Source organism: Prinia subflava, chromosome 4, assembly GCF_021018805.1.
Source record: "Prinia subflava isolate CZ2003 ecotype Zambia chromosome 4, Cam_Psub_1.2, whole genome shotgun sequence".
NCBI lineage: Eukaryota > Metazoa > Chordata > Aves > Passeriformes > Cisticolidae > Prinia > Prinia subflava.
In genome coordinates, this window is record NC_086250.1 from 28637520 (window position 1) to 28665464 (window position 27945).

The 27945-nt window shown below is 40.7% G+C and overlaps 3 protein-coding genes across 10 annotated transcripts in view; 2 read left to right on the plus strand and 1 right to left on the minus strand.

Moving 5' to 3' along the window:
* The window catches only part of FGD6 (FYVE, RhoGEF and PH domain containing 6), a 69434-nt gene extending 48985 nt beyond the window's left edge, over positions 1–20449 (plus strand). The window contains exons 10-21 of the mRNA XM_063396302.1: positions 1622–1680; positions 1808–1879; positions 2367–2435; positions 4010–4093; positions 5218–5297; positions 9857–9959; positions 10454–10600; positions 11436–11538; positions 13476–13603; positions 15223–15351; positions 17632–17780; positions 20310–20449. Of these exons, the coding sequence (XP_063252372.1) occupies positions 1622–1680; positions 1808–1879; positions 2367–2435; positions 4010–4093; positions 5218–5297; positions 9857–9959; positions 10454–10600; positions 11436–11538; positions 13476–13603; positions 15223–15351; positions 17632–17780; positions 20310–20346 (1160 nt within the window). The 3' untranslated portion in view covers positions 20347–20449. The remainder of the gene's footprint in view (positions 1–1621; positions 1681–1807; positions 1880–2366; positions 2436–4009; positions 4094–5217; positions 5298–9856; positions 9960–10453; positions 10601–11435; positions 11539–13475; positions 13604–15222; positions 15352–17631; positions 17781–20309) is intronic.
* A 333-nt stretch (positions 20450–20782) lies between these two features.
* Positions 20783–27064, minus strand: LOC134550052 (basic proline-rich protein-like). Its single transcript, XM_063396317.1, has 2 exons — positions 26781–27064; positions 20783–20923 (listed from the first exon to the last, which is right to left on the minus strand). The coding sequence occupies exons 1-2, from the start codon at positions 27062–27064 to the stop codon at positions 20821–20823; spliced, it is 387 nt and encodes a 128-aa protein (XP_063252387.1). The 3' UTR covers positions 20783–20820.
* NR2C1 (nuclear receptor subfamily 2 group C member 1) overlaps positions 26342–27945 on the plus strand; it is a 53356-nt gene continuing 51752 nt past the window's right edge. For 2 of the 8 annotated variants that reach the window (XM_063396312.1, XM_063396309.1), the window contains exon 1: positions 26423–26564. The gene's annotated coding sequence lies outside the window, so the exon portion shown is untranslated. Of the gene's footprint in view, positions 26565–26866; positions 27109–27945 lie in introns of those variants that run through there. The other 6 variants (XM_063396311.1, XM_063396315.1, XM_063396316.1 and 3 more) reach the window with 5 other exon arrangements.

A 27945-nucleotide genomic window follows, 5' to 3' on the forward strand; every position in this document is an offset into this window, starting at 1 on the left:
CAATTCTTCTTGCTGACCTGCATTTGAATATATTACTTCAGCTAAGTGGTATAAGTGGAATGCTCTTCCCTGCCAAAAAGCACTTTGTTTATGGGCTTTGACCCTATAGATTACTTTATGTTGTTGTTTAGATTCATTTGGTCTTGGCTGTATAAATAGTCCTGAGATCCTGGAACTTTCCCTTCAATAGCTAGCAAATTTTATAATTTTCTCTAAAATTGTTCAATCTTTCTTGAAGTCAATGAATACAATTTTAAGGTTTTAATATATATAGTAACTGAGAGAAGGAAAGTATAACAGAGAGAATTAGGTACTCATTCCTATCTTCCTACATTTTCCTCCATCTTCTTTCACGTGGGTGGGAGCTAGGGAGAGTTTTGCCTGAAGCAGCTCCAACATTGCCTAGAAAGAGACCACCAGCTACATTTCAGCAGGCTTGCTTGATACCATAATATCTATATCTAAACTTAAATTTTGATCAAATGCTTGAGATGTGCTATATATTTTAGCTGTTTGACTTTGTGATTACATTGCCTTGGTTCGTGACAATCTTTTACAAAAATTCTCCTTTGATTGGCTTAGGAGCAGCTTTTTGTTCATGTCTGTTTAGTTTCTTATATGGCTTCATGACCTTCTGAACCTTTCAGTTCAGAAAGCTCTGTCTTTTAACATACTTCCTTTCTGAATATGAGTCAACAATAAGGGAAGTACATGCAGTCTACAATACTAATACTCTAATGATTATCTAGGAAAAACTCCAAGGCCTTGGTTTTGCCTGGTTTGGTAGGCTTCTCTGTGGACTTTTAACCAAAATTAATTCCTTGCTTTGAAGTGCTTGCCTGTAATTCAGTTACTCAGAAGGTGCTAAATGCTTTCGAGACTACATTTCATCAGAACAGTTCTTCCAGCTTTCTCATAAGTGTCCTTTTTCTACTTAAGTAAATGGAAGGTTTTTGGATAAGATCTTTGTATGGGATGGATCCTTGGACTGAACACTCACTGTGTTCACATAATCATTTTGTATAACTGCTTTTTGCACTTATGCCTTAGGATATTTTACAGTTGAGTTGCTGGTTATTAAATATCGGTACTTAATAAAATTGCTCATATTTGGTAACTTTTTCCAAAGATTTATTTTTCTTTTGGTATTACAAGTTCAAAATTTAGAAATCTGAACTTTACTGTTATTTTGAGCGGCAGCAATACTAAAGGTAGAACACAGAAATGGCAAAGATTAATATAATTTTTCTAGGTAGTCTTCCATGAATGGCAGTGATGGTATTTAAGTAAAATGGCAAAAACTTAATCCCTACAGATTCTCTGTTAAAATGTTATTAACTTTTCCACTGTAAGTATAGTAAGTAATTAGTTGTGTGAGAAACTGGAGTTTAACTTGACCTGTTGACTGTTTTGAATAGCTGTAAGAAATAATTGACACTGTTGGTTGCAGCAATGACTTGATAGGGCATACTTACTAAACCATGGAATGGATTAATAAGTATGCCATTGATGGAACCATCAGTCTTGGAATGATATGGAAATGCAGTATGGTATCTGTGCTTTACATTATACCAATGCTGACTGGTCTGTATAACCAAGCCATCATTCCTTCATCTTTCAGATGCTTTAGCTGTTGTCATAGAAGTTGCAAACCATGCCAATGACATCATGAAGCAGGGAGTAAGTATTTTGCCTTATGAAGCTGATTGATTAAAGCTTTATCTCTCTCTCTCTTTCTCTGTTTTGTTTCTTAAAAAAATCTGAATGCAAGGACAAGTACTTACCTTCTGCTTTTTTTCCCTCATAGGATAACTTCCAGAAACTCATGCAAATCCAATACAGTTTAAATGGACACCATGAGATCGTACAGCCAGGAAGGGTAAGTGCCCCACATGGCATTCAGCAGGCTGCAGTGAAAGTGAAGATGATACACTAGCAAAGACTGACACTGGAATATACCACGAAGAAAATTGGTCTATTGCTTCCTTATTAGGTTCTAACAATCAATACTGCCTCTCCATATGTGTGGGGTTTTTAAACATTTATCTGACAGAAATTTAGAATTTTTAGAATATGATTCCTTGCCAGACCCTGTAGGCAGGTTTTTGTTCTCAAGCTTAACCCCATATTTCTCATGGTTTCTCGTGCAGCATGGAAAACTAATGCAGTCATCCACACTCACTTCTAGAGAGACCTAAGGATAAACAGCTTTTCTTAGAAAGGGAACTCTGAATCCCAAAACTTGTGCAGCACTTCTAGTCTAGTAATAATAATAATCATGATAATACTTCTAAAAAAGTCAGCTCATTTGCATGGCTTGTGCCCTAAAAAGCTAACGTTTTGCATTTCTTGTTTTAATTTACTAGGTCTTTTTGAAAGAGGGAACACTGATGAAGCTATCACGGAAGGTCATGCAGCCAAGAATGTTTTTTCTGGTAAGATGCTATGTGCCTTATCCTAGTGTAGTTTTGAATGGTTAAAACATTACACTGCAAATATAACCAATAACTGCAGGTAGTAGAAAAAATTACTAATTGCTGCTGTTCTATTCAGTCAGTTCTAATGTAGAGATATTATCTGTCGCATATGCACTAATTTTAATGGAAAACTGTTTCTCACTAAATTGTACTATTTGGAACAATACTCATTTAAAATCTGAGAGCTTTCATGAGAAGACATCATCTGTAGTACTGTGGAAAGTAGCACAGTTACTCCATCCCTCTTTGCTGTACCAGATCTTAAAACTTAGAACTCTTGTTGCTGCTACTGCACCCTTCCCTCCCTCCTTTCCTTCCTCCCGTCTTCCTCCTCCTCTCTCCTTCCCCCTGCTCGCCCTCCTCTACTCTTCCCCTTGCAGGCGCCCACATGCATCCTGAGCAGAGCACTGAGTGGAAGTCAAGTACTGGGTTCTCTTCCTGTCTCTGCTACTGCTTTGTTTGAAACTTCGGTGCATCTCTGAAGTTTCTGTTTCCACTTGAACCTTTTGTTTATCTCTTCTATTTAGACAGTAAAGCAGCTGCTATCCTGTAATTTATGGCATTATTGGTCCACAGTCCTGGCTGAATTCTGTCTTATAGTTACCCTAATATGAAGAAATACTTCCCTAGGCAATCCTGGAGTGTGTATTATGCCAGTTATGGAAATACTCTCAAAAATGTGTTGCTATCTCAAGCTTCACAAACCAGATATTGCTAATTTCGGTGTCTCTATCTTGGATTTTCACTGTTTTGTTTTATCAGGCAAGGGGCTTATTTGGTTTGGGGATTTTCTTAGATAGAAATGGTACAAGGTGGCATTCATACCATTAGACACAGTGGTTTTTCCATTTATCATATTGTGAAAATTTAGGAATCATTTGAACCATTTGGTCATTTTGCAAAGAATCGCATAGCAAAAACTTATGAGACACAGATTTTGGTATTTGTTTATGTGTAGTAAATGAAGTTTGGATCTATGGGTTGAACAGCACAGAAAATAAATTTTTAGTTACTGTTCAGTAAGTGCACTGAACACTGAATCCAAGTCTGGTAGAACAGGAAATAAACAGTAGATGCACTGTAAACTGGTAAAATTCACAAGGTATGGTTAAGTTTGTCCTTATAAATTGCTAATCCATTCTGCTATCTCCTAGTTTCTGGATTGCTTTGATTTGTTTCAATGGTAAATTCTGATATCCTTTTAAAGTAGTTTGCTATATTATAGATCTGTGTACAATAATAACGAGAAACATTTTTGTCCCTTTTGACAGCCTGTTCTTTGACATCTGTACACTGTTTACTCATATGCCAATTGTATATTTACACGAGGAGGATATAAATAGATCCCTATTGTTATCTAAATTCATACACAAAAATGTTTCTTGGATTCTAAGTGGAATAATAGGAAGCAACAGATACCCTTCTGGACAGTTATCTCAGTGCTGTAGGAGTTCTGTACTTCCAGTAAAATGCATCTGAACTTACCTGTCTCTTAACAAACTTCAGTCAGTAAAAAGCATTCTGTATTACAGTTCAATGATGCCCTGTTGTACACTACTCCTGTTCAGTCAGGGATGTATAAACTCAACAACATGCTGTCATTGGCTGGAATGAAGGTGAGTCCCTTGTTAAAGTGAGCCTTTCTCCAAATCTACCTAAACTCAGGCCTTCAAATTTTGAAAACACAACTGTGTTTAATGTTGGCAAGAGATATGAAATATGCTTATGTTCCAGAGCAACCCTACAGGCTTAATGTTTTTTGCATAGTGTGGCCTGTGGGATTGCTATCTAAGTTTCCTTAAATATTCTGTTGCCACAGGATCATCTTGGCTGCATTTCACCCATCGTTGTCCTACTCTGGAACAGTCTGCTGACTTACTTTTTGTATTGTATTTTGTTCAGACTGCCTCACTTTTCCCTTTTAACTGCTTTTTATTGCTGACACCTAGAGATTAAGCATCTTTGCCCGATAAGATCCTGGTGGATCAGTTCTCTGTTTTATACAGATTTGCTAACTATGAGGGAAGATACGGCTTTTGTCCCTGAGCCCTTGTGAAAAGCATCAAAGCTAAGCCTTGAGCTCTGCTGGGGAATGATAAGGGACATGCATGCCATATAATGACTCAGTCATTGACATGACAGTTAACAGGAGCAACAGATCCTTGCCTTGGGAATCATTGTCTCCAGTCCTGTCAGAAAAAATCGCTAAGTCCAGTTGCAGTGCAGATCTGGTACTCAGGTCCAAAGTTTAGCAGAGCTACAAAACTTCTTTTGCCAGCAGATATCTTGTGGTGGCTCAGACCCACTTTTAAGCCCCCTTATATTTGAAATTTGGTAGCTCAGAAGGATCAACAGGGTAGTGCAGTTCTTTCCCACTCTGGGGTACACCAGTGAGCTACATCTCATCCTGCAGCAGCAGCAGTGCCTTTTTTTTGTCCAGTTGCAGGAGGGGGCAACATGACTGGGCCTGTATGGAAGGTGTCTGACAGCTCTTGAGCTTCATTCCCCTGTACATCTCCAGTGTTTGCCTGAGGGGCAATGAAATAAAAGGATGGGCTGCATGTAACCTTAGTTTAGCTGGGCCCTTTGGACTGGTATACGATTTCCTATTTCTGAGTATGTTCCCTCCAGTGTTCCCCTTCTGCAATGAAAATGTAAGAGATTTCACAAGAATTAAAATTAAAGCAATGACAAAAGTACCGTTTCAGTCTGAATGTGAAGTTTTCTCTCTTGGCTGAAGGTTAAGAAGCCAACCCAGGAAGCATATCAGAATGAACTGAACATTGAAAGCGTAGAGAGATCCTTCATTCTTTCAGCAAGGTAAGCCTTTCAAATAAAGTGATTTTAAAACTATGTATTTTCAAACAGGCCACACAAGCCTTTTAGAGCTTGTTTTGAGTTTAATGTAATAGAAAGTTACTCTTGGCTAGCGTGATTACAGAATAGAGGGAATCACTAAATCAGAGTGAATAAAACCATTTTTTGGTTCTTTTTAGAAGAAAAAAATAAGCTACACCTTCAGAAATTTCAAGTAAATTGAAATGCTATCCTTGCACTGCCTTTCCTTGAGAGGGTTTCAATTTAATTAAATTTAGGCTTTTTCAGGGGTTATTTTTTTGTTCTTTTAAAATTATTGCTATGCTCTATGTTGCAAATTCTCTAAGTAATAGCAAAAGGATATATGGTCACTAAGCCCAGGCAGCTATGGTCACCTTCACTGAGATGCCTTTAGCAAAGGTCTGGTTTTGTGGATTGTTGTTTTTACGGTGTTTGAGTTGAAGTTTTATGTGTTCTGACATCTGTGACAGTGCTGATACCAATGAAGAAAGACATGTTTTCTTTGTTATTTAGCAAAGCTGAGCAAGAGCAGACTGCTGCTTTTTGTGTGACCTTGTAAATAGTGACATGAGAATGCACGAAGATAGCAGTATCTGTAGCTGAGGGGTAGACCAAAGTTAACATTGTCAAAGAAGCCAAAGGAAGTAGCTCAATTGTCAGAGCAGTAGTTATTTATAACAACACACTTGAAATGGGTAATTCTGTATTTCTTCAACAAATTTAAACGTGTCTTATAGGTCTTCTGCACACTGGGGGGAAAAAAATGCATTTCACAATTTAGGATATGGTTCTGCTCCAGTGTAATTTCAACAGCTCTGTGCTGCCTAGGTGCCTTGGTGACTGGATGTCACACAGACACATGAAGGCATTCAGGGCATGGCAGCAGGCAATGAGGATTTATCTCTGCTTCACTTGGAACAGTGTTCCACTTTGAATTCAGTTCTTTTAAAAAATTGTAAAAGAATAATTGGAACTTCTGAAAATGTTATCATCTTAACACACAAGCTACCTATTTTCCACAAAACAGGATAGACTAGTCTTTTTGATGAACTGATTAAGTGGTAGATTAAAAAGCAACTCCTGGGAAAGACGTGCTGGTCCATAGGGGAAAACCCCTATATATAACATGCTTATCCAGTTTGGCATAGTTTGTGCTATGCTTTTGTCTTAACCTTGAAATTGCTGGAATTAACCTCATATTACCGACTGAGGCAGCTACAATTTTCTTTTTTTGTTTTAGTGTTTTTGATGTTATGTCTTTGGGAAGCATTCAGCTCTGTTACTTTTATACTTGCTGGGAGTCATGCTTGTGCAGGAGCCCTAAGTTACACAGCTGGGACAGACAGAAGTTGCATTTGCATGGCATGAAGGAGGTGCTGGAGGCTCCAGATGTAAATGACAGTTTTCAGATTGTTGTCTGTCTGGCACCAGAACTGGGCCTGTTGTGGTGTAGGAGGGAAGCAATTGAAAAACACTACCAGCAACAGGTGCTTGCATATGTTTTTCCCAATCAGCTATGTTGTTCCTATTAAGAAATATTCTAAATGTGAAGAGAATTCATATCTTGTCAACGCAGGGTGCATCTTCCTTTGAGTGATGCCTCATTCTTACAGCTTACCATATGAGTAATATATGGTAAAAAAAACCCACCTTAATTTCAAAACTGTTTAAATTAATCTTAAAGACACTGGAGACAAATTTCACTTCCATGAGTTTTTTCAAATAATAAGCATTATGTGGCGTGTACACCAGAAACTCTGAAATGATCCTCGGAGCAGAGACAGAGAAGTGAGAAATGGAACTGGTGAAAAATTACTAGGAATAAAAAGCAGTCCAGTTAATAACAAATATAGATCAATGCCTAGACAAGAGTCTTTGTCCCTTCAGATTTAGTTTTACTGACTGCATTAGTATTCTGCTTTGTCCAGTCTGGGTTGACGTTTCAGTTTTCCTGGGATATCTGTAGGAATGTGAAATTGTTTTTCATAGTACGGTGCAGTATTGTACTAGAAATCTCTTCATCAGAAAAACAACTTAGTGCATCTGCATGATACAGCACTGTACAGAAGTAAAGCTTTGGTCCTGGCAACAACAGTCATGCCAGCCTGACGTGGTCTGGCCCCTCAGTAAAGCTGATGCAGAGCTACCCCAGGCAGACAGAGCTGCATCTCTTCCTATCCTGCCTAAGGATGGTCAGGCAAGACTGGCTCAGCTGGGAAAGGTACCCTAAGGCTCTCATCCTGGAAACATGAGAGACTTGCTTCCCTAGTGCCCTCCTGGGGCCACTGAGCTGTTGAGCCCCAGTGAGCAGCTGGATGTGTGCCCCCAGCACATGCATTTGCCAGTAGTACCCATTGCTGGGGTTCTCTGTAAGCCATTTGAGGCTTTCTACTGTGATGCTAAATCTTAAATAAATAAATAAAAATAAGAATGTTTTAAAAACCCGAGAAACTCCTGCAATTTTAGTAACCAAAATCACTTTTGGAAGGATGCAGTAAATACTGGACTTGCAGCAGGGAAGCAGTAGGGCTGGGCAGCTGTAGGGGAGGGCTGGAGTGACAGTAGAAGAAGCTGCCGATTTTGCTGCAGCAAACCATTACATCAGTTCCATTGCCAGTGGCACCACCTTTGCTCTTACATTCTAAAGGGTTGTAAACAATCCTAAGGCTACCACTAGCAAACCTACCAGGCACGAGGTTCCTGGTGAAATATTAGGGTGTAAGCCTGTAGCTCATTGTGCAAGCCGCTGCATACACAGCAGTCCCCACATGATGGGGGTGCTGGTGGTGCATAATCGCCAAAACCTGTTCCAACTTTCAATTTAATTAACTAATGCAGTTACAGGAATCTAATCAAATGTAACCAGATTCTGAAAAAGCCAAAGTTGATTAGAGTTATGAATATTACGTAGTTAATGCAGACCAGTTGTTTTTTCCAGATGAGGAAGCAAAGGTAAATAGACTGAGGAAAATGTTCCACTCAGAATGTGAGATGCTGGGACAGACACTAATGCATTGCTTTACCCTTGCATGTATCTTATTTCCTCTCCTTTTGTTCTGATTTTGTTGTTCTGTGTGCTAGATCCTTTTTTTTAGCTTGTGCCTCACAGGCTTCCTGTGTGTTTACTTTAGCAGATTTGTCCTCTCTGATTCTGTATTGTACTCAGTTTCATCCCATTCAAACCCCCCATTCAAAGTATTTTCCTTAAAGGTTCAAAGATGATAAAAGCTTCCAAATTCATCTACAAAACCATTAAATAATAATCGGCCTAAGACACCTCATTTGTGTGTGTCATTGCGCACCTCTTCCCTAACTTTCCTTTTTACGTATTTGTGTTCAATCCCTTTGTTTAAACAAATTAATTTATTTGATACCAGTTCAAAATTGGGGAATGGAAAAAAATTCGGGGAGTGGTTCGCTCTTGTTTAAATTTTGGAAGCCCTTTTTCAAATGTCATGGCATCTTAAACAGTCTAGCTGTTCCTCTGCTGCAAAACTGCTTCATCCTTCCTCAGAGCCTTCTCTTGCTGGCACAAGTAGTTGTTCAGCTGTGTGATGAACCAAGTCTGTAAATTGATCCAGAGGAAGGGCAGGTTGATGGCTTGCTTTATATGGATTTATTTCCCAATCCAGCCCACTGCATAACTGTGTGTGTTCTGGCACAAGAGTGAAAATAACATCTAGTGGCTTAGAGAAGGGATAGGAGGCTGCCCAGTGCAGCAGGAACAGCACACATTTGTGAAGATGGTGTTATGCCCATGGACAGAGGAGGTGCTTTGGCACTGCACATAACCCAGTATAGCTGCAGGGTCCTGCTGCACCAGGTACTCCTTGTGCTCCTTGTGCCATGCCATTTCAGCCTAATGCTTTCTTTGCACTTGATTAGTGATCCACTAGCTGTGGGATAAAGAGATGGACTAAGTTTACCTGTCTCTTTGAGTTAGCTCATCCGATGGAAACGTTTTGGGAAAAAAAATATTATTTGAAAGTAGCATGACCTGGTAGGAGCAAATAGGAGCAAATAGGCAGAAGAGTCACTGCATTTTTATCTGACAGAAGCTTGGAGTTTCACAGGATTGGGTATAACAAACTGCACTCTGAGACAGAAGGAAGTAGGGAGAAAAAAAGCTTGTTGAAATTTCAGGTTGCCTTCAAGGTGGAAGGCCCATGCCTTTTTTCTGGGAGCATCGTTTAAACAAGTATTATTCAGGCTATTCAAAGGTCTGGGGAGGAGGGGGAGTGATGACAGACAAGCCTTGAAAGAATCACAGGGATTTTGGAAGGAGGGAAGGGAAGAAGGGGAATCCACATGACAACAACAGACAAAGAAATCTTTTTTAGTATTGGTCAATATAAAAAAATAACACCATGCTAAAGGTTAAAAAATAAATCCAGTTGCAGTAGGAGTTGTAGATGTTTTATAAACTGAAACTGCAAGAAAGATTCTCCAATGTGCAATAATGCTAGTGGAATTCTAGTCAACACTTGTTTCTTAGAATGTTGATAATTATAAATTGCTTTTGTGGGTTTTTACTCCAACAGTTCTGCTACAGAAAGAGATGAGTGGTTAGAAGCTATCTCCAAGTCGATTGAAGAATATACAAAAAAGAGAATCACATTTAATCCAAGCAAAAGTCTTGAAGAGGTATATCTCAGCATTATTGTTGGCTTGTTCCTGTTTTGAATATAAAGTTTCCTGACAGGTGCTTAGAGAAACAAGAGATATTCCATGACAGATAATAAAACAGGATTGTAAATAATTGAACAGATGGTAGAACAGAATATTTCATAGTATTATCTGCCTCATAAATTTAAAAGTATTTTCTTCAAAAAAAGCCAAATCAGCTTTCACAGTTCTCTCTGTAGCCTTGTGCACAGAAAGATGAAATCAAAAGATTTTAAAATAAAGCAGCTATTGATCCAAGGAGGCTGGTAAAGCTTGAAAGTCATTAAATGCATCTCTTTTGTCAGGCTTGCATTATAATGGTCACTGATGAAAGAGCAGATAACATTTAAGATCATGGCAAATTATCAGAGAAGGCTTTCCAACACCATTAGCATTATCCTATAATCACTGATGAATATTAATTAGTGTTAGTTTTCACTGAATGTAAGGATCTTGTGCCTATGTTCTCCCAGGCAGATCCAGAGAAACAGGAGGAAGACAGTCCTCTGGGATCAAAGGCTCCCATCTGGATCCCTGACACGAGAGCCACGATGTGCATGATCTGTACCAGTGAATTCACTCTGACGTGGAGAAGGCACCACTGCAGGGCGTGCGGGAAGGTCGGATGATTTTGTGGTTACCTTTTCCATTGGTCATTCAAGTTCCTTGTGTGACATTCAGGTGGTGCCCTATCACCCCAACTGCTCTTCTAAGCAACCCTGCACTATGACACAATCATGTGGGTTAGAACCAACATGTTTGGGTTGGTGGTCTGGGGGCTGGAGTTTGGGGTTTTTGGACAGGTGTTATGACAGACCTGTATTCAACCTTCAACATGCTACATGTTAGTTATTTTACATTCTGGAGTGCTATTTATGGTTATTTTACAATTACATAATACCCATGAATGAAATGAAGAAGTATCTTCCTTTCTGATTTTCATAATATAAATAATGATTTTTGATTTTAAGTTAGTACCAACCTTTTATATTTTACACTTACGAAAGCTATATCTGATAAACTTTATCTTTCTTGTTTTAATCCAGTGGGAATACAAAATTAGAATGAAATGCAGTTGAGACATCTGTGTTGTTAAAAAATCATATAGAGAGCAATAGTTTTTTAACTATTTCAAAAAATTTATGCTTGAAACAGTTCAGTAACACAGTGGGCTTGTTCTGATTTTAATGGATCATTAACATTGGTTTATTGACTCCTAAATCATCGATTTTTTTAATATTTAAATTTTTATTATTTAGAGGAGGAAAGGACAGCATGTTAAGAATAAAAGATATGGGAAAAAGCCAAGATCTTAAAAATTTGTACTATAAAACAGTGCTTATTTCAGATTTTTATGACCTTAAAAGTGCTGAAATGAATGTCTTTGGGTATTTGGTGATTTACAGGTGCCCATCATGTACAATAATGCTTTTACCTGTTTCTGTCTGTTTCCAGATTGTCTGTCAAGCTTGTTCATCAAACAAACATGGCTTAGACTATATGAAAAACCAGCCAGCTAGAGTATGTGATCATTGCTTCAGGGAGCTACAAAAGCAAGGTAAATAAAACCTTCACAAACTGTCTGTCTTACTTTTGTGGCCTTTATAACATAGTATCTGTGTGCAATATCTTTACTGCTGGGTTCAAGCTCTTAATTCTGCTTGTGCCTGAAAAACGATAGGCACCTGAGATTCTAGGCCAAACCAGCTTCTGTGGAGCAAGCTAGGAAATGAATTTGCAATATATTGGCTCTTCCTTCCAGAAACATGTGTGCCTTTACCCTATGGTAATGACATATAGCTTATGCTGCTTTCCTTTTGATATAACAGGTGTTCCATGGCTTTTCATCAGTCACAGGGTACAGGTGTACATTAGAGTCCTGGCAGTTTATCCTGACCTCCCAGGGGCTTCGTGTGTATGGTTACCCTCTGTAACTTGTATGTCTGTAAACTTCATTCCTGCCAGCTAAGCTGCTGAGGTGGCTAAAGTTCTGGGGCTCTGTAGAGACAAAGGCCTTAACCTTTCTGAAGCTGAGTCTCTTCAGGTCTATAAACTGACCTCAAGCCACTCTCAGGCCTCAGCTCAGATGGAAGTCAAGGATTTAGCATATCTGTACCTTATTTCTGAAAGAAAACTCCTAACCATTGCCTACTGAACACTGGCAATATGGAATTCAACATAAAACACCACAGCTAGAGCAGTTTTCTTTGAAATCCTTTCAGAGAATGTGGTGCCTAGTGGAAAGCAATGGCTGGACAGCCTAATGTTAATAACATTTGCTTAGAGAGGAGGTCCAGGGTCAGTGCCCTCATCCTGAGAAAACTCTAGTGCATCTCTTGGAAGAAGCTTCATATCATTCTGCAGAAACAAGTGTAAAATCAGTGGAAGCATCTGCCAGTGAGGTGGGAATCCAGTCCAATCTCCCAAGCCTTGCTATGAATTAAGTTGAAATACTCGAGTATAAAGCACACAAATGAGCTGTAAACAGACTGAAAGAGCTTTCTGCCCTTCCCGTGGCAGAAGCTCCAGTGCCACACCAGCTCTCTAGGGTATTGGGAAACCTGTGGTGCCCAGAAATAATAAAGCCATGGATCCCATGGCACGCTGGGAGTGACATTTCTCATGGGGGTGCGGAAGGCAGCGCAGATAACCCTGAAATGGCAGTGGGAGCGTGCGGTGATGGGAAGGCCATTGCCTGAACCACCTGCAGGTGTCTGCGCTGGGCACTAGGGGCTGCTGTGCTGCAGGCAATTGCAGCTGCCTGAAGCTGGGAAAAGACTGGGGAGCAGGTGCACTACAGCTGGCAATCACATTGCTCTCCTGCTCTTCTCATTATTTCAGAGCCTCACCGAGTTCAGGGCCAACTCTAGAAGTAGACTTTATGAAACCACTCATTCCAAGTGCAGCTGTAAAAAAAGTGGTGGCTGTTGCTAGAAAAAAGGGTTTTGAAGAGGTGAAGTGTTGCAGAAGTCTTCCAAGAGAGACGGAGTAACTGCCTGTGGCAGTGGAGAAAGCACATGCTGGGAGATGGGAACATCCAGGAGTGTGTGTGTGTGCTGGAAGAGGAGCATCCCTAATGAATAAGGCTGAGAAGTTAACAGATGTAGAGAGTTGAAAGGTAGAGATAAGGTACAGACAACATAGAGGACAGCTGTAAAAATTTTACATTGCTGTGACTTTTAAACTTAATTATCACCCTCTTTGTGAACACCCAGAAAACAGACTTTGAAAACAAACAAGACAAATTGGTTTAGTTTTAAACGTCTTGTGGTTTTTTTTATAGTGATTGTGATTTGAGGGATTCTAACTCATGGTGTTGATGATAACACCGAAAAGTTGATTCAGTGCTGAATTTAATGTGATTAGGTGTTAGTATTGTAACCCTGTAATCTGAATAAAAATGCCAACTGTGTTTAAGAAGAAAAGTCTAAGAATAATTGCCTGTGTTTATTCATCTGTGACATGAAATCAATATATTCGTCCTGTGCATTTTAGATAACCAGTGCACTCCTAAGAGCGGATCCCCAATCAATCATAAATCTCCATCAAGTGCCTTGTCTACAGTATTACAAAGTATTCCCTCTGGAAGAAAGCAGAAAAAAATTCCAGCGGCCCTCAAAGAAGTGAGTGTTTCATTGGTCAAAAGTGGGGTCATGCTGCTATTATATTATCAATATTAAGAGTAGGGAAAAAAACCCTTATTTTAACCATCTTATCTAGAATCAAAAGTCAAAATGTGTCTCTGAGGTTTGGGCCTTAGTTTTAAATAGGCAGAGACATGAACTATGAAGCACTGTGTAAACTGCATAAACACCTGTGAGACTGTGATTCAGAGCTGTAGTTAAAACTGTAATTTCTTTCTTGCTTCCCTGTGTTTCCCTGAATTGTGGTTTATCACTGTACCAACAGTCAATGACAAGACTCCTACACCAACTCAGCTCTTGGTTTATGATTAGGAAAGGTGGAGCGAAACCCAACTTACTGTAGGTCTTGGGAATGGGAGGAAGTGATTTTTCAGGAGCTTTGCTGATGACACGAAGCTGTTGTTGTAGTCCACACACCAGAGGGAAGGGATGCCATCCAGAGGGACCTGGATAGGCATGAGAGATGGATCTGTGTGAACCTCACAAAATTCAACAAGGCCAAGCATGAGGTCCTGCATGTTTGTCAGGGAAATCCTGAGCATAAATACAGGCTGAGCAGAGAACGGACTGATGCCAACCCTGGGGAGAAAGAGCTGTGGCTGTTTGTGGAGGAAAAGAATAACATAAATTGGCAATGTGCACTTGCAGCCCAGAAAACCACTTGCATCCTGGGCTGCATCCTGGGCAGCATGACCAGCAGGGTGAGGGAGGGGATTCTGCCCCTCTGCTCTGCTCTGGTGAGATCCCACCTGCAGTACAACTCTGGGGTCCCCAACATAATAAGGACATGGACCTGCTGGAATGGGTCTAGAGGAGGGCTGCTAAGTTGAGGGAGGGCTGCTAAGGTGAGGGAGGGCTGGAGCACCTCTCCTGATAGAACAGGCTGAGAGACTTGGGATTGTTCAGCCTGGGGAAGAGAAGGCTTCAGGGAGATTTTGGAGCAGCCTTCCAGTACCAGAAGAGGCACCCACGAGAAAGCTGGAGAGGGACTTTTTACAAGGGCATGTAGTGATCGGACAGGGGGGTCCCTTCATAAGTTGAAGGAGGACAGATTTAGATTAGATACCAGGAAGAAATTCTTTACTAGAAGAGTGGTGAGGAACTGGAACAGGTTACCCAAAGAGTTGTGGACTGTCCATCCCTGGAAGTGTTCAGGACAAGTCTAGATGGGGCTTTGAGCCATCTAGGCTCTAGGGGAAGGTATCCCTGCCCATGACAGGGGAGTTGGAATGAGATGATCTTTAAGGACCCTTCCAAGCCAAACCACTCTGTGATTCTATGTTTCTTCTTATATAGGAATATGTGTTCTCCAGCTGTATGTTTTCCTCAGTGTTTTGGCTCTCTCTTGTCCTGTTGTATCCAGCTTAAGTTCCAACCTTCATTTACTAGAAACCTCTCTTCCAGACCAGATAGATGGTAGCAGGCAAAAAAATTTGTCTCTCATGCACTTGAGTTAGTTGGCAACATTAATCTGAGATCAAGGAAGAATTTCAGTCTCTGACAGGCAGCGCTCTGGAAATCTGTTTTTAAAAAAAAAAAAAAGCCATACTGTGAAATCTTATTATGGGCTGTTGATTCATTTTGGTTTTCTTCTTCAGGTTTCAGCAAATACAGAAGACTCTACAATGAGTGGTTACCTACACAGATCTAAGGGCAGTAAGAAACCATGGAAACACCTGTGGTTTGTTATAAAAAATAAGGTGCTATACACATATGCTGCTAGTGAGGTAAGAGGCCACATATTAGAAATCAAATATCCAATGATAATACTTTGTAACAAAGTTCTTAATTCTTATGATCTAGAAAAAAAGCTATAAAACTAGATCACCATGCAGTATTTGATCTGATTGTGGTGCAGTATTTGAAAAGGCCCAGTGAGCTCAAAACCATAATACATTGTTATAGCTACGCTGTTTCTGATTCCAGATCTAGTTTTGAGTACCTCTGCACTGCACACCATTGCTCAGTTGTAGGTGTGTTCTGAGTCAGCTGGATACACGGGGGGGATCTGTTTGCATGCACCACAGTGGACTAGTGGCAAAGGCAACATTGTAAATGCATCTTGAATTATGTTGTTCTGCAGTTCCATAAGGTATTTGGAATGCTTGCAAAAGGAGTAAACTAAATCTCTTTACTTCTCCTCAAACTGTAGTCTTCAGCCTGAAGTTATTTTATATAAAAGAAATACATCTTATGTAATGACATTTGCTTTTTTATTTAGAATGTGTAGTCCTATTGCAGTGTGGAATAATCTCTAACATGTACATATATATATATATATATATATATGTATATATGGTATCCCAACATGTGCTGAGGAAGTAGTTTTATTGCATCTTAGAATGTTCTTAGAATGTTTTGTAACATATATAGATGTATTGATCTTGCACTTCAGGTCTTTGTATTGTTTGTTTTAGTTTACTACTAGCTTTCAAGAGCAAAATATCCAAAGCATCTCTTTTACAGTATTGCTATCCCTCACTTTCTTTCAAAATGTAAGGCCCAATCTATCCTGGCCATGTAAAAATTTATCTTTCTTTAATCCACACCACCCCCACTCTAGTTATTTCCTGGTTTGTGCTCACATTTGTTCCTGGGTTGTTCCAGCCAACCTTTATTTTAGAACTTCTCAATTATGTCCAAAACCTGTGATGTTATTTCCACCATACCACTGGCAATGCTAAAAAAAAAAACCAAGCCAAGTAGTTCTAAAAATATCTTAAATAATTATGTAGAAAACAATTACTTTTACATCAACGAGAAAATAATTTCAAAGCATTGTGTCTCTTCTGGTATTTGCAAAGGAAACTTTGGCAGAGGTAAAAAAAAGAGCAAAGTCTGTGACAGTCACCTTAAATTTTCTTTTGCTTTGCTTTCTCTGAGATATCAGCCTTACAGAGTAGCTTCAGTTTGCAGTTCTCAATCACAAAATTAATTCTTTCCTATTTTCTTAAACTGAGGAATATCTATCTTAGTTTTCATCTTGGTGAGCCATTGCAGGGGACATTATTTAGAGAGTCTAAAGGGAAGGTGCAGTGTTGACTTGGCCACTTAAGCTACTCATATTTGTTCCAAGTGATAGAAAGATCAATGGTAAAGAAATCACCTGTTAGTGGTATGAAGACCTGAGACAGTAAAACAGATTGTTCAGTCTTACATGACTCGTTTCCAATATCAAGAAATGCTGCTGTCACAGGACACTTTTGTTTCACTGCAGAGGCAATTACCAAAGTTTTCACCTGATATCTCAGTGTTTATGTAAATTTGGGGGCGGGGAGGGTTAGCTGGTTTTTCTTCTCTTCATAAGCATTGCAGGACCTTGCCTAGTTACAAAACACTGTTTTGGAATTTGCACAGGATAATTTTTTTCCTTTCCAAAAAGCTGCTAATTAATAAAAAAACAACAGTATTAAAAAAAAAAAAAAAAAAAAAAAAGTAACTGAGCTAAATGAGGAAGGGTCTTTTCTACTCAATTGTTTGTGAACACTCAGCAACCTTATTTTCCCCTATTATGTTAATTTCCAGCATAAGAAAGTGAAATAAGTTTAGCTATTTAAAGATTTGGAAATTACTTCAGTGCTGGAGAACACTGGTTTCCTCTGTAGCTCCTCCTTTTAGCATACTCAGTGTGGTTAACAGCATCCAACTTCACTTCTGAGCTTGCTGGAGAGGGCACTGGGCCTGATGGCCTCTGGGCTGTGCCAGGGAGTGGCTGATGTGTTGATACAAGAAGTCCTTGCCAGGCAGAATGAGACCATGCAGTGGAAGCCAAGGGAGATGCTCTCAGGGAAATGAAAAGAGGATCAGCGATGTTGAAGTCTGCAAGGTTTTATTTCCTGCCCCTGACTCATGCATGGATGATATGAAAAGCAGCATTCTGTGCGTGTCTGTTTATAACAATTTGTTGTATTGTCTGCTGCAGTGGTATGGTGTATGAAGTCTAAATGCATGCCTTAGAATGTCTTACAAACTCTAATTTTGGTTTTCCTTTTTTCTCTGTTACATAGGATGTGGCAGCATTAGAGAGCCAGCCTTTACTTGGATTCACAGTCAGTGAAGTAAAAGGTGAAAACTCAGAGTCTAGAGTGTTCCATTTACTGCACAAAAACACTTTATTTTACATATTCAAGGCAGATGATCCCCATTCAGCTCAAAAGTAAGAAACTATTTGAATTCCTTTCTGTTACATATTTCTAGAAAATTCAGAAGTACTAAATGTTAATATTCACACATTAAGTATATGTATAAAAGATCCATATTATATCATAAGTAAATGAAAATTTTAAATTACTTAAACACAAGGTTCTGGTTTTATTAGGGCTTCTGAAACGAAGGAAGCAGACTCACTCTGCAAAGGACTGAATGTAGAATGAGAAAGTCAAAGATAAAATAAGAAATCTTTCATCGCTCATTCCTCTCACCCTGGTCTACTCAAGTGAAAATTTAATGTTAACTTTGGAGAAATCCAGCAAATGTTTTTAGGAATTAACTGATACGCTCCTTTTTTAATTTCATCTGTTTATATTAGTTATTTTTAATCAATACATGGCAGTGAAAAATAAAGCAAACACTAAAACTTGGGGGCGAAGGTTTGAAGTGTGTAAGCTGACGCCCATGAGCACCTAGGCATGCACTCAGACCAAAAGCTTGCATTCAAACAACATTCACACAATGTTGTTGGAATGCAACATTCACACATTCACAGCTGTATTGTTTCAAGTCCTGTTTGAATTTGGGGTCATATTTATCAAGCTATATATTGTGTTAGTTTCATATAAAATAACCTGGAAGCTTAATCATTAATCAGTAGAAAACATTCATTACAGGATTCATACAGTAAACTAGAAATGAGCATAGAAGGAATATATGTAACGTATCTTGTACGCCTGTCTTATCTGACTGGTTTCACTGCAGTTTTCCCAAATGAATTTTACATTATTGAATAGATTTTATGTAATTACAAGTCCATTATTGCTACTTAAACATTCAAATGGATGCAAGTTTTGTTTTCTGCAAATAGGAACATTCTAAAAACAAAGTATCCAGTACAACAGGAAATTTTGAACAGCTGAGAGCATGCTTAATGACATTTCTCTACAGAAAAAAAGTCTGGAAGTCTTTATTTGATTTTTGGGAGTATTTTGTGCAGATGTGCACAAATATTTCTTTGTTAATTAAGATACTATCCTGTTGTTTCCCCTGTGTCCTCATTTGTACTATATAAAACAAACTAAGAAACACCCAGGCATTCAATAGGTTTATTTTTCTACTCAGACAATGGCTCTTCTCATAAGAAGAAAACTTGAAATTGGACATAGTGTATTTTACTGAGGTTAGGAATAACATTAAGTACTTTGAATTTCAAGCTTTCTCCAAGTATTTAATATCCTTAGGAGATTTATGCAGAACCTTCAGAATAAATACTGCTTTTACAGCCTTAAAAGGAAAAACAAAAACATGCTGTTGGCCTGTTTGCATCAGTGGATGCTATTTTTTCCTGATAGGACCAAAGAAGTATTTGATGTATTTGTCTAAGTGCAATAATAAATTTTAACAGATGGTTACTTTTCAATGTGGTTTTAAATGTTTTAAAGCTAAGTTCAGTGCTTAAGCTGCTTATTTTTTTTTGCAGATGTATTCCACTTTAGTTGTTTTTAATGTATACACGGCAGTAGAAAATACTAAAAATATTACTAAAAAGTAAGGTAGATGTTTGAATTGTGTGTGCAGACATGTGTGAGCACTAATACATGATAAATATGTTCATGCCAAAACCTTGAATTCAAAGAACATGCACACAGTTACAAAATTAAATGCTTAGGGCAAGGAAGAACCAACATCTGTGACTAATGTTTAGATACCCTGTGAATACCAAAACAGTTTGAATTTCCATGATAAAGATAATTACAGGCTTTGTCTCCTTCAGTTCTTCCAAGATTTCCACTCAGAAAAAAAATTCTTATTTTGTAGGCCTCTTACCTTTACATACAGGCAGTTCAGCCCTCACTCAGAAAACAGAATTATTTGTCCTGTAGCATTGGAGTGCTTCAGGAACATTAATTTTTGCGTCCTTGAGAAGCTGAGGATGTTTATTGCCCTCCTAGCCAAGTAGGAAAAGAAACCACAGCTATGGGGAATAAAAGTGTCTGAATATTAACGTTGAATTTCCAGTGTGAGACACCTTGGATGAGCTGTTTGGGACTTCCCGCTGTGCCCTCTTTGCCCTCCCCTGCCTTTCCGTGTGCCATGACCTCCCCCCTCAGCCCCACCCGGGCTTTTACCTGCTGCAGAAGCAGAGCACGGACTGCAGATGGCTCAGTGCCAGCAGTGTCCCCATTCCTCCCAGGTCCTGTTTGCAGTGAAAAAGAGATGGGGTATTGAGGGGTTTTACAGGTATGCAGACCCTTGGCATAGGCTGCTTTTTGAGCATGTGATTTCCCAGCATCACCAGCTCTTCATGCATGTAACTTCAGTATGGGAGAGGCACAGAAAGAAGCTTCAATCCGACAGCCTTGTACCAGGCAGCTCTGTGTGCCGGGCTCACTGGACAGCTTTGGTGTTTGCACTCACAGACCAACCCGGAGTGGAAGTGTGATGTTACCTCTTGTGCAGTCTGTGGCTAGTGACAGCAATGAGGGCTATTCTTTTATCAGCTCCTTCCTAACAGTGTTTCATTTTCTAACAGGTGGATAGAAGCTTTTCAAGAAGGCACTGTATTATAGCAGTGTCAGCATCGTGTCTGCAAGTTTAAAGGAAAATATCCAGGGATGGTTATAAAACAGACTACAGCTACTGTTCAAAGAAACAGAATCCTGCCATCACAACCTACACAAAGTTGTATATTTGTCAGGATTAGGAGTTGTTGCATTTTTAGTGTAAAGTAATATTTTTCTAAAGAATTGTATGTATTTCTGTGTTGATACAAAATGTGTTATTTATTAAATTCCAGTGTTTACTTAAATGGGCAGAATTATTTGTGCATTGAAGTCCAAAGTGTCCTCAGAATGGCAGATTGTTGGTCAACGATTCATAAACTTTATGCTTTATTAAAAAAACCCCACAAAACAGATTTGTTGCAGTTGTACATTTCCTCGTGATTTGTGTATAGGTTCTTGAGTTGAGTTGCTGATGTTCACTTTGCAATTTAGCAGGAACAGATTAGTATAGGAATTTCACAGATTTGGGGTCTTTGTTGACTATGTAAGCTCCTTTATGAGAAATTGTATGATATTGATGCTCCTTTCCTTGAGTGGCAGTTGAAATCTTGCATACCAGTACATTAAAACAGTACAACAAATCCTGTATCACAAAAACAAAATACGGTTCAATTATTAAAAAACAGAAAAGGGAAAAATATTTTAAAAACCAGTTTTTAATTACAGGGCTGTAAAGCACTAGAGCTGTTACAGTACTACAGATGCCAAAGAGACTAAATGAGTTCTCTTCCATAACTGCAGGATATATTATCTTTTGTTTCCAGTAATAATTCAAAACAGAGTAAAAATACATTTTTGATGATTGAAGACAAAATATCTTATTTGTTTCAAAACTTCATGTCAAATGAGTTCTGTACACAATATGAAACACTGTATAAATAATTGTTCAAAGAACAGTAACCAAATATGTGCACCCTCCTCTCCGAAAAATATAAAGCTATTGTATATTTAAATACTATGTTTAAACTGGAATTGCCATACCAAGACAACAGAGCTTTTTAGTATAGAAGGCATTGAAAGTGCATACCACTCTTTGAAATACCTTTTGTTTGCAATATGATTTATTCTGTTTGACACTTTAAAACAGAATTCAGCTTTTGGTGTTTGGGTTTTGGGGGTTTTTTCTTAAAGAAAATCATCAGTATACCTCATTAGGAAATACTTACTGATGATTCTGGTGCATTATTCTATTTAACTTTTAAAAAATTTTAACACTGTAATAGCATATATGGAACTAGAACTATGAAACCCGCATAAAAGGAAGCCCTTTTTATGTCAAGTGCAATGCATATGTAGACAGTTAATTTTACTGTAGGAAACACTTGTCATAGTCCCCTGAATCAAGCTAGTTGTGGCAACATAATTAAGAGCAATTAATTTTTAATTAATAGTTTGAGCTCCACGTTAATAGCTATTCTGTGGCCTCATAGAAAGAGATGATAGAACAGTTAATATTCATCACAAAAAGGCCAAGAATGAAAATGCAAACCAAAATTATTCCCTCAATATACCTCAAGGTCATGTCCAAGATATTAACAGAGCTCTGAAGAAGCTTTATTTCCAAGAGCTTCTCTAAAGTTAGTAGTGGGCTTGGAAGTCGAATTCTTAATATTAACTATACAAGAAATTGCATTGACTTCCATCATTTCAGTAGAGTACCGTATGAATCAGGAACTTAAGGCTGTAGATCCGACTTCCTTCAGGAATGCTAGAGATTTGACCAGATAGTGCTGGAAATGCAATAGGAGTCTGATCAAAGCCTGTATTCTCTTTTATTCTCTTTTATTCTATTTTATTCTCTTTCCTCTTATTATATACAAAGGGCTTTTACTTAATTTTCAAAAACAACTGCTGACTGAAGCTAAGTAAATTATTACCATGTCTTTTCAGGGTGATTTCTGACATGATTTTTACTGTATCCAAAACAAAACTGATACCAATATAACATAGATGTGATGTGTCTCTTCCAGTTTATAGTATCAAAGGGAAGAGCTTCCTCGTATTTTCATAGGGACTGCACACCAACAAAGATGGCAAGTCCTGAAGCAGCAAACGAATCAGAAATCTGACTAGGAGCAAGCTAATTTAATTTCAGTTTATGCTTTGATATTTTCCCTGCTGCAAAACAGAGCAATAAAAGTCAAAACACACACTGAATAAGGTGCCCAAGTTCTGCTTCATATGGTGTCAAACTACCTCTAGAGGATTTGGTGCAGAGGGAGAAAATAATTTAAAGTGTTCTATGGAAATCAGAGGACTTCTTCCAGAAGTGGCTGATCAATCAAAAAAAAAATATTGTGAGAGAAATAGATTGAAACAGAGTCTTATAAACAGTAGTAGACATATTACACTCACATTCTGTGTGAAATAAATTGTCTTTCTAAATGTGTTTGAATATTTCTTTTCCTCTCTCCTGCATTAGTGCTTTGTGTCATATAAAGAACCCGCAACACAAGCACTTTCATAACATTTTCAGATGGTTGCTTTTCAAACTTGCCCTATTTCTCCAGTTCACCTTCCAATTTGATTCATTACGATCAAAAATAAAATAGTCATGTCTTGATTTGGCTAAACACTAAAACAAGATCAGAAGTTTTTGGACACCTGGCTACCTCTTCTTATAAGAATCTGTAGTTTGTAATCAATTTAAGATTGATTAGTAGAGGATGAGACAAACATTAGCATTGAATATTAGTTCTATCATCTTTATTCGTAGGTAAAGCTTCTAGGATCTTGAATTCTCTTTAACTTAAAACTGTGTGCCCAAAGGACTTAAACTGAGCAGCTGTGGAACACATTTTACTAAATATTTTGTACATGGAAACTCAATTATTCAACTATGTTTATTACATCATAATGTAAAGAGATGTCTGGACAGACACGTTCAGTGCATTTGTTTGCTGTAACTGCTGTCCTCTATTTAACATCCAATAGGCTTTTATTTGGAGCAGCCCTAAATCATACTGTCTAAACAGAAGAATAGAATTTTTATTTTGTAACTGAAAACAGTTTAAAGCTGTAAATATTCCTGTGGATGTTCATCATTTTTGTATAAATAAATTCACATTATTTGAGTCTGTGTCTTTTAATATTTTCAAGTTTTATGTATTATGTAATCTGTGTATTCAGTGATTTTCAAACAGCAGAATTTGCTGCCACTACCTGCACATCAGTTTTACTTTAAAAATTATCCAAAAGAGTTAAGGGGGTTAATGTCTATGTGAAGGTCGAATGAAGGGTTTAACATCGACAAATCCTTTTGCAAAATTTAGTTCTGCCATATCAGTCAAAGTATGCCTGAATCACAGCTTCTGTTGGTGCTGGGTCCTGCACATGAGTCAGAACAACCTCAGCAGGCTTGGGGCAGGCAGAGTGTCCGGAAAAGGAGCAGGGGTGCTGCTCAACAGCAGCTGCACATGAGCCAGCCGTGCCCGGGTGGCTGAGAAGGCCACTGGCATCCTGGCCTGGAGCAGCAGCAGTGCGGCCAGCAGAGCAGGGCAGTGACCGTGCCCGTGGACTTGGCACTGGTGAGGCCAAGCCTCGAGTGCCAGGTTCAGTTCTGGCCCCTCGCTGCAAGAAAGACACTGAGGGGCTGGAGCGTGTCCAGAGAAGGGCAACAGAGCTGGGGAAGGGACGGGAGCACAGGTCTCATGAGGATTGACTGAGGGAGCTGGGGGTGTTGATTCTGGAGACAAGGAGGCTCCAGACCTTACTGGAGGGCAGACCTTACTGGTCTCTTCAAGCCCCTGAAAGGGGATGTAGCCACATGTTCAGCTTCTCTCAAATAACAAGGAACAGGACAAGAGGAAATGGCTTCAAGTTGCAAAAGGGGAAGTTTAGATTAGATATTAGGAAAAACTTCTCATCTGAAGGGTTGCCAAGCACTGGCACAGACTGCCCTGGGAAGCGGAGGACTTACCATCCCTGGAGATATTTAAAAGATGTGCAGATGTGGCACTTTGGGACATGTGGGTTTAAGTGGTGGACTTAGCAGTTGCTGGGTTAAAAGTTGGACTCGGTGATCTCAGAGATCTTTTCCAACGCATGTGATTCTTTAATTCTGTAAGTATTTTAGTAAGGTATGTAAGGGAGAGATTTTTCTGTCAGGTTAGTTATGCTGCCTCCTTATATATGTTTGAAAGCAACTTTTTGAAAACTTGCAGTAATAGCAGAAAAGGTTTTGCTTCTCTGTGTGTTTTTGATAGAAATGTGTCTCTTGTAATCCTGGCTGACACAGCTAGAAGCACGCCTTCCTACCCAGATCAAGTATGAATTGGGTCACTTGCTAAGGAAAAAACAAATTATGTTTTACTGGTTACAGTGACATTTCTGCTGTACTGCAGATATCAGAATACTTGGCTTAAATAAGCTTTGGTGCAAATTACCTGGTATTTGTTAAATTAAACTGCTCTAAGCTCCATCATTTAGAAAGTGGATGTGCAGCTCAAGGTAGTTTGGGAAGTGACAAGTACTATAAATCAGGAGTGCTGGAATGTTTGACACTTAAAGGAACTGCTTAGAGAGTTAATTTCTCTGCCTTAAAAGTTCTTCACTGAGTTCATTTGCATTTGGTGTTTGGGAATGTCTTTGATCAAAAAGCAAAATAAGATGCTTCCAAGTACTGACTGAACTAGTGATCTTGAGCTAGGGCTGATAGATAGAAGTGCAGCTGTGGGACTGGGACTGGAAGAAAAGAGTAAAGGAATTGACAAGATAAGAGCGTGAATAATTTTATAAATGTTAACACATAAATTTACTTATATTCTTTGTGGGTTTTTTCCTATCACTGCTGCTCAGATGTTGATGCTTATGTCATCTGATTCAGTAGAAATTGCATTAAATGGTCTAAATGATTTTCAGATCATGAAATTGCACATACAGCCCCTAAAGATCATTTAGTGACCTAAATGATCTTGAAGTCACTGCTGATCTCTGACCACAGCTAGACCATCTTCACTGAACAGATGAAAGAGGAAGAAGAGAAAGGCTGTATTTAAAGTACAAAACTCTTACTTAAAATCAAGGCAATTTAAAATAATTAGCACAAACTAAGTAAGTAGCTAACACAGCTTTGGTCCAAACAGATGTTGAGACAGAGGCAGAACAGGAGCAAGTTGTTCCTGTGGCCCTACCCCCCAGGAACAGGCACTCATTGGCAGCCAGGCCATTGCCTTCCCAAGAGCTGTTCAGGCACTGTTGACATTTGAGGATGGAAGCGTTTCTGCCATGCAGGCGAAGCGCAGCTCTTTCACACTCAGCTGCTGAACTGCTACAGTGACTGTGCTGGGCACTGTGTGTGCCTCCATCACGCTGGCACGTTTCAAACCCCATCTGCCAGGCTTGCCTCCGGATCTGCCTCGGCTGGGAGAGCCCCAGTCTCCGCAAAGGCCGAGTGCTGTGCCGTGCCCCTGTGATGGTCCCTGCCGCTTGGCCCCGTTTCTCTGCAGAGAACCGCGGGGGGGGCTGGAGACTTGTGCTCTCCACTCGAGGGCAGAACACTCGAGAACTGTGTTCTGTTTTGGACCCCTCACTCCAAAAACGACCATCCAGAGGTCAACAAGGCTCATGAAGGGTCTTGAAAACATGCTCCAAGAGGAGGGCCTGAGGGAGCAGGGTTTGTTTAATCTCAACAAGAGGAGGCTTAGGGAGGCCCTCATGGCTCTCCCACCTGTAAGAAGGGAAGGGTGTAGTGAGGTGAGGGACTGGTGTCTTCTACCTTGCCTACAGTGACAGAACTTAAGAAGTGCCTTTAAGCGGAACCAGCATGGATTTCCAGATCAGAAAAAAAATCTCTTTTTCCTTTAAGATGGTCAGGCACTGGAATAGGCTCCATCAGGGACGCCGGAGTCACCCGGCCTGGAAGGGTTTTAAGAGGCATGTGGATGTGGCGGTAGGTGGCGGGTTTCGGTGTTACAGTGGAGGCAGTGCTGGCTGCCCTGTTGGACTGGGCGCTCTCAAAGAAAGGCCTGTTCCAGCCGCGGTGAGTCCGAGGCCCCGCAGCCCTGCCCGCCGCGCTCAGGCCCGGCCCGGTCCCGTTAGCGGCCCAGGGCCCCGCCCTCACCGCCGCGCGCCGGCCGCGAGCCTCGAGCGCGGGCGCAGGCGCAGAGCGCGGGGCGGGGCGGGGCCGAGCGGCGGCGGAGGCGGGGTCGCGAACTCTGACCCCCGGGAACCGGAGCCGCGCCGCCGCTAAAGAAACCCGCCGGAGCGGCCACCGGGCCCGCCAGGTGAGAGAGGGACCCCCGGCAGCCGAGGGACGCCCCCCGCAGCGGGCGCGGCCCGGCGGCGGGAGCACGGGGAGCGGCGGCGGCCGCGCTGTAACGCTGCGGGCCCGCGCGGCTCCCGGCCGCCACCGCTGCGGAACGTGGAGCCGAGCGCGCCCGCCCCGCCCCGGGGCCCGGCCCGGCCCCGGGCGGCCCTGCGCCCCCCGACCTTTCACCTACAGGAACCGCTTGCGTGTCCCGCCGCCCCGCATCCGGGCGGCGCCGGCCGCCGCTTCCCGCGGGGGCCGGGCAGAGGAGCCGCGGGGGGAGGCGGCGGCGGGCGATGGGCGATGCCCCCTCGTGCTGGGCCCCGGCTCCGCGCAGCCATTTTGTGCGGGGCGCCGCGGCGGGGGCGGGCACGGCGCTGGCTCCGCGCCCCCGGCCCGCGCAGCCCCGGGCAGGGGAGATGGGAGGGCAGCGAGCCGGGGCGGCGGAGAGGCCCCGATAGCCGGGCCTGGGCACATCTCCCTTTCCCCTCCCGAGCCCTGCGCCTCAGCATTCCCGGGGGGTGAGCGTGCGCTTCCTCCAACCCCCAAACCACTGTCTACCTGCTGACGGCATCACCCCGCTCGATTGCTCCTTTTGTATATCCCTGGCGGCTATCAGGGTTTATTTGGGTTAAGACAGCCCTGAGCAACACCCGGTATTCTTTTTGTTGGGTTAGATGACCCTGTCGCTGTTCCTTGTTTTGTCTCGTTGGGTGGGGTATTTCTTTTAAGCTGCAGAGATTGTGGAGTCATTATTTTTTACTTGTTGCCGTATATTGCTGTCAGTGTAAAAAGCAGGGCCGCGTGCCCCAGGATGCGCTTACGTTTGCAGGTCGTGGAGGGAGTAGAGGAGATGCCATGTGTTGTGCAAGTGAACTTACGAAACAGAAGAGGGAAAAAAAGCCTTGATACTGGTTTTACTGAAAGACGAGTGTGTGGACATGATTCTTGAAAAACAAGTTAGGCATTCATTCTTATGTGAAGTCTCTGATTTGAGGCTACTAATGTCAGCAGAGTGGACTTTGGAAAAGTGGTGTAGCTGGAAGAGCTGCATCCACACTTGTCATGGGAAATAAGATGGGAAAAAATTCAAATAGTTTTCTGTAGGACAGCTTCCTGGTTTTGGAATCAGCATTATGTAAGTAGAAATAGAAGTATGTGATCGGTGGGAAAACATCACAATTTCTGTGCCAGTTCAGACAGTGTGATAGTTCATCTGGTGACTCTTCATAATTTTGTATGGCTTTTTCTGTAAATTATTTTTCTGAAAATAATTCTATCTCCAGGTCTGTGAAATGTTTGCCTGCTCTTCTGTAGCTGTTTGTCAGAGGTATTGCTGAAGCTCTCCTATCACAGGA

Excerpts from the sequence above, each read along its gene's own strand:
- LOC134550052 (XM_063396317.1), bottom strand. The coding sequence starts at position 27,064 with ATGTGCCCAGGCCCGGCTATCGGGGCCTCTCCGCCGCCCCGGCTCGCT. Across the intron at positions 20,924-26,780 it reads GGGACACGCAAGCGGTTCCT|GATTTGTTGTACTGTTTTAA; the intron begins GTAGGTGAAAGG and ends TTTGTGATACAG.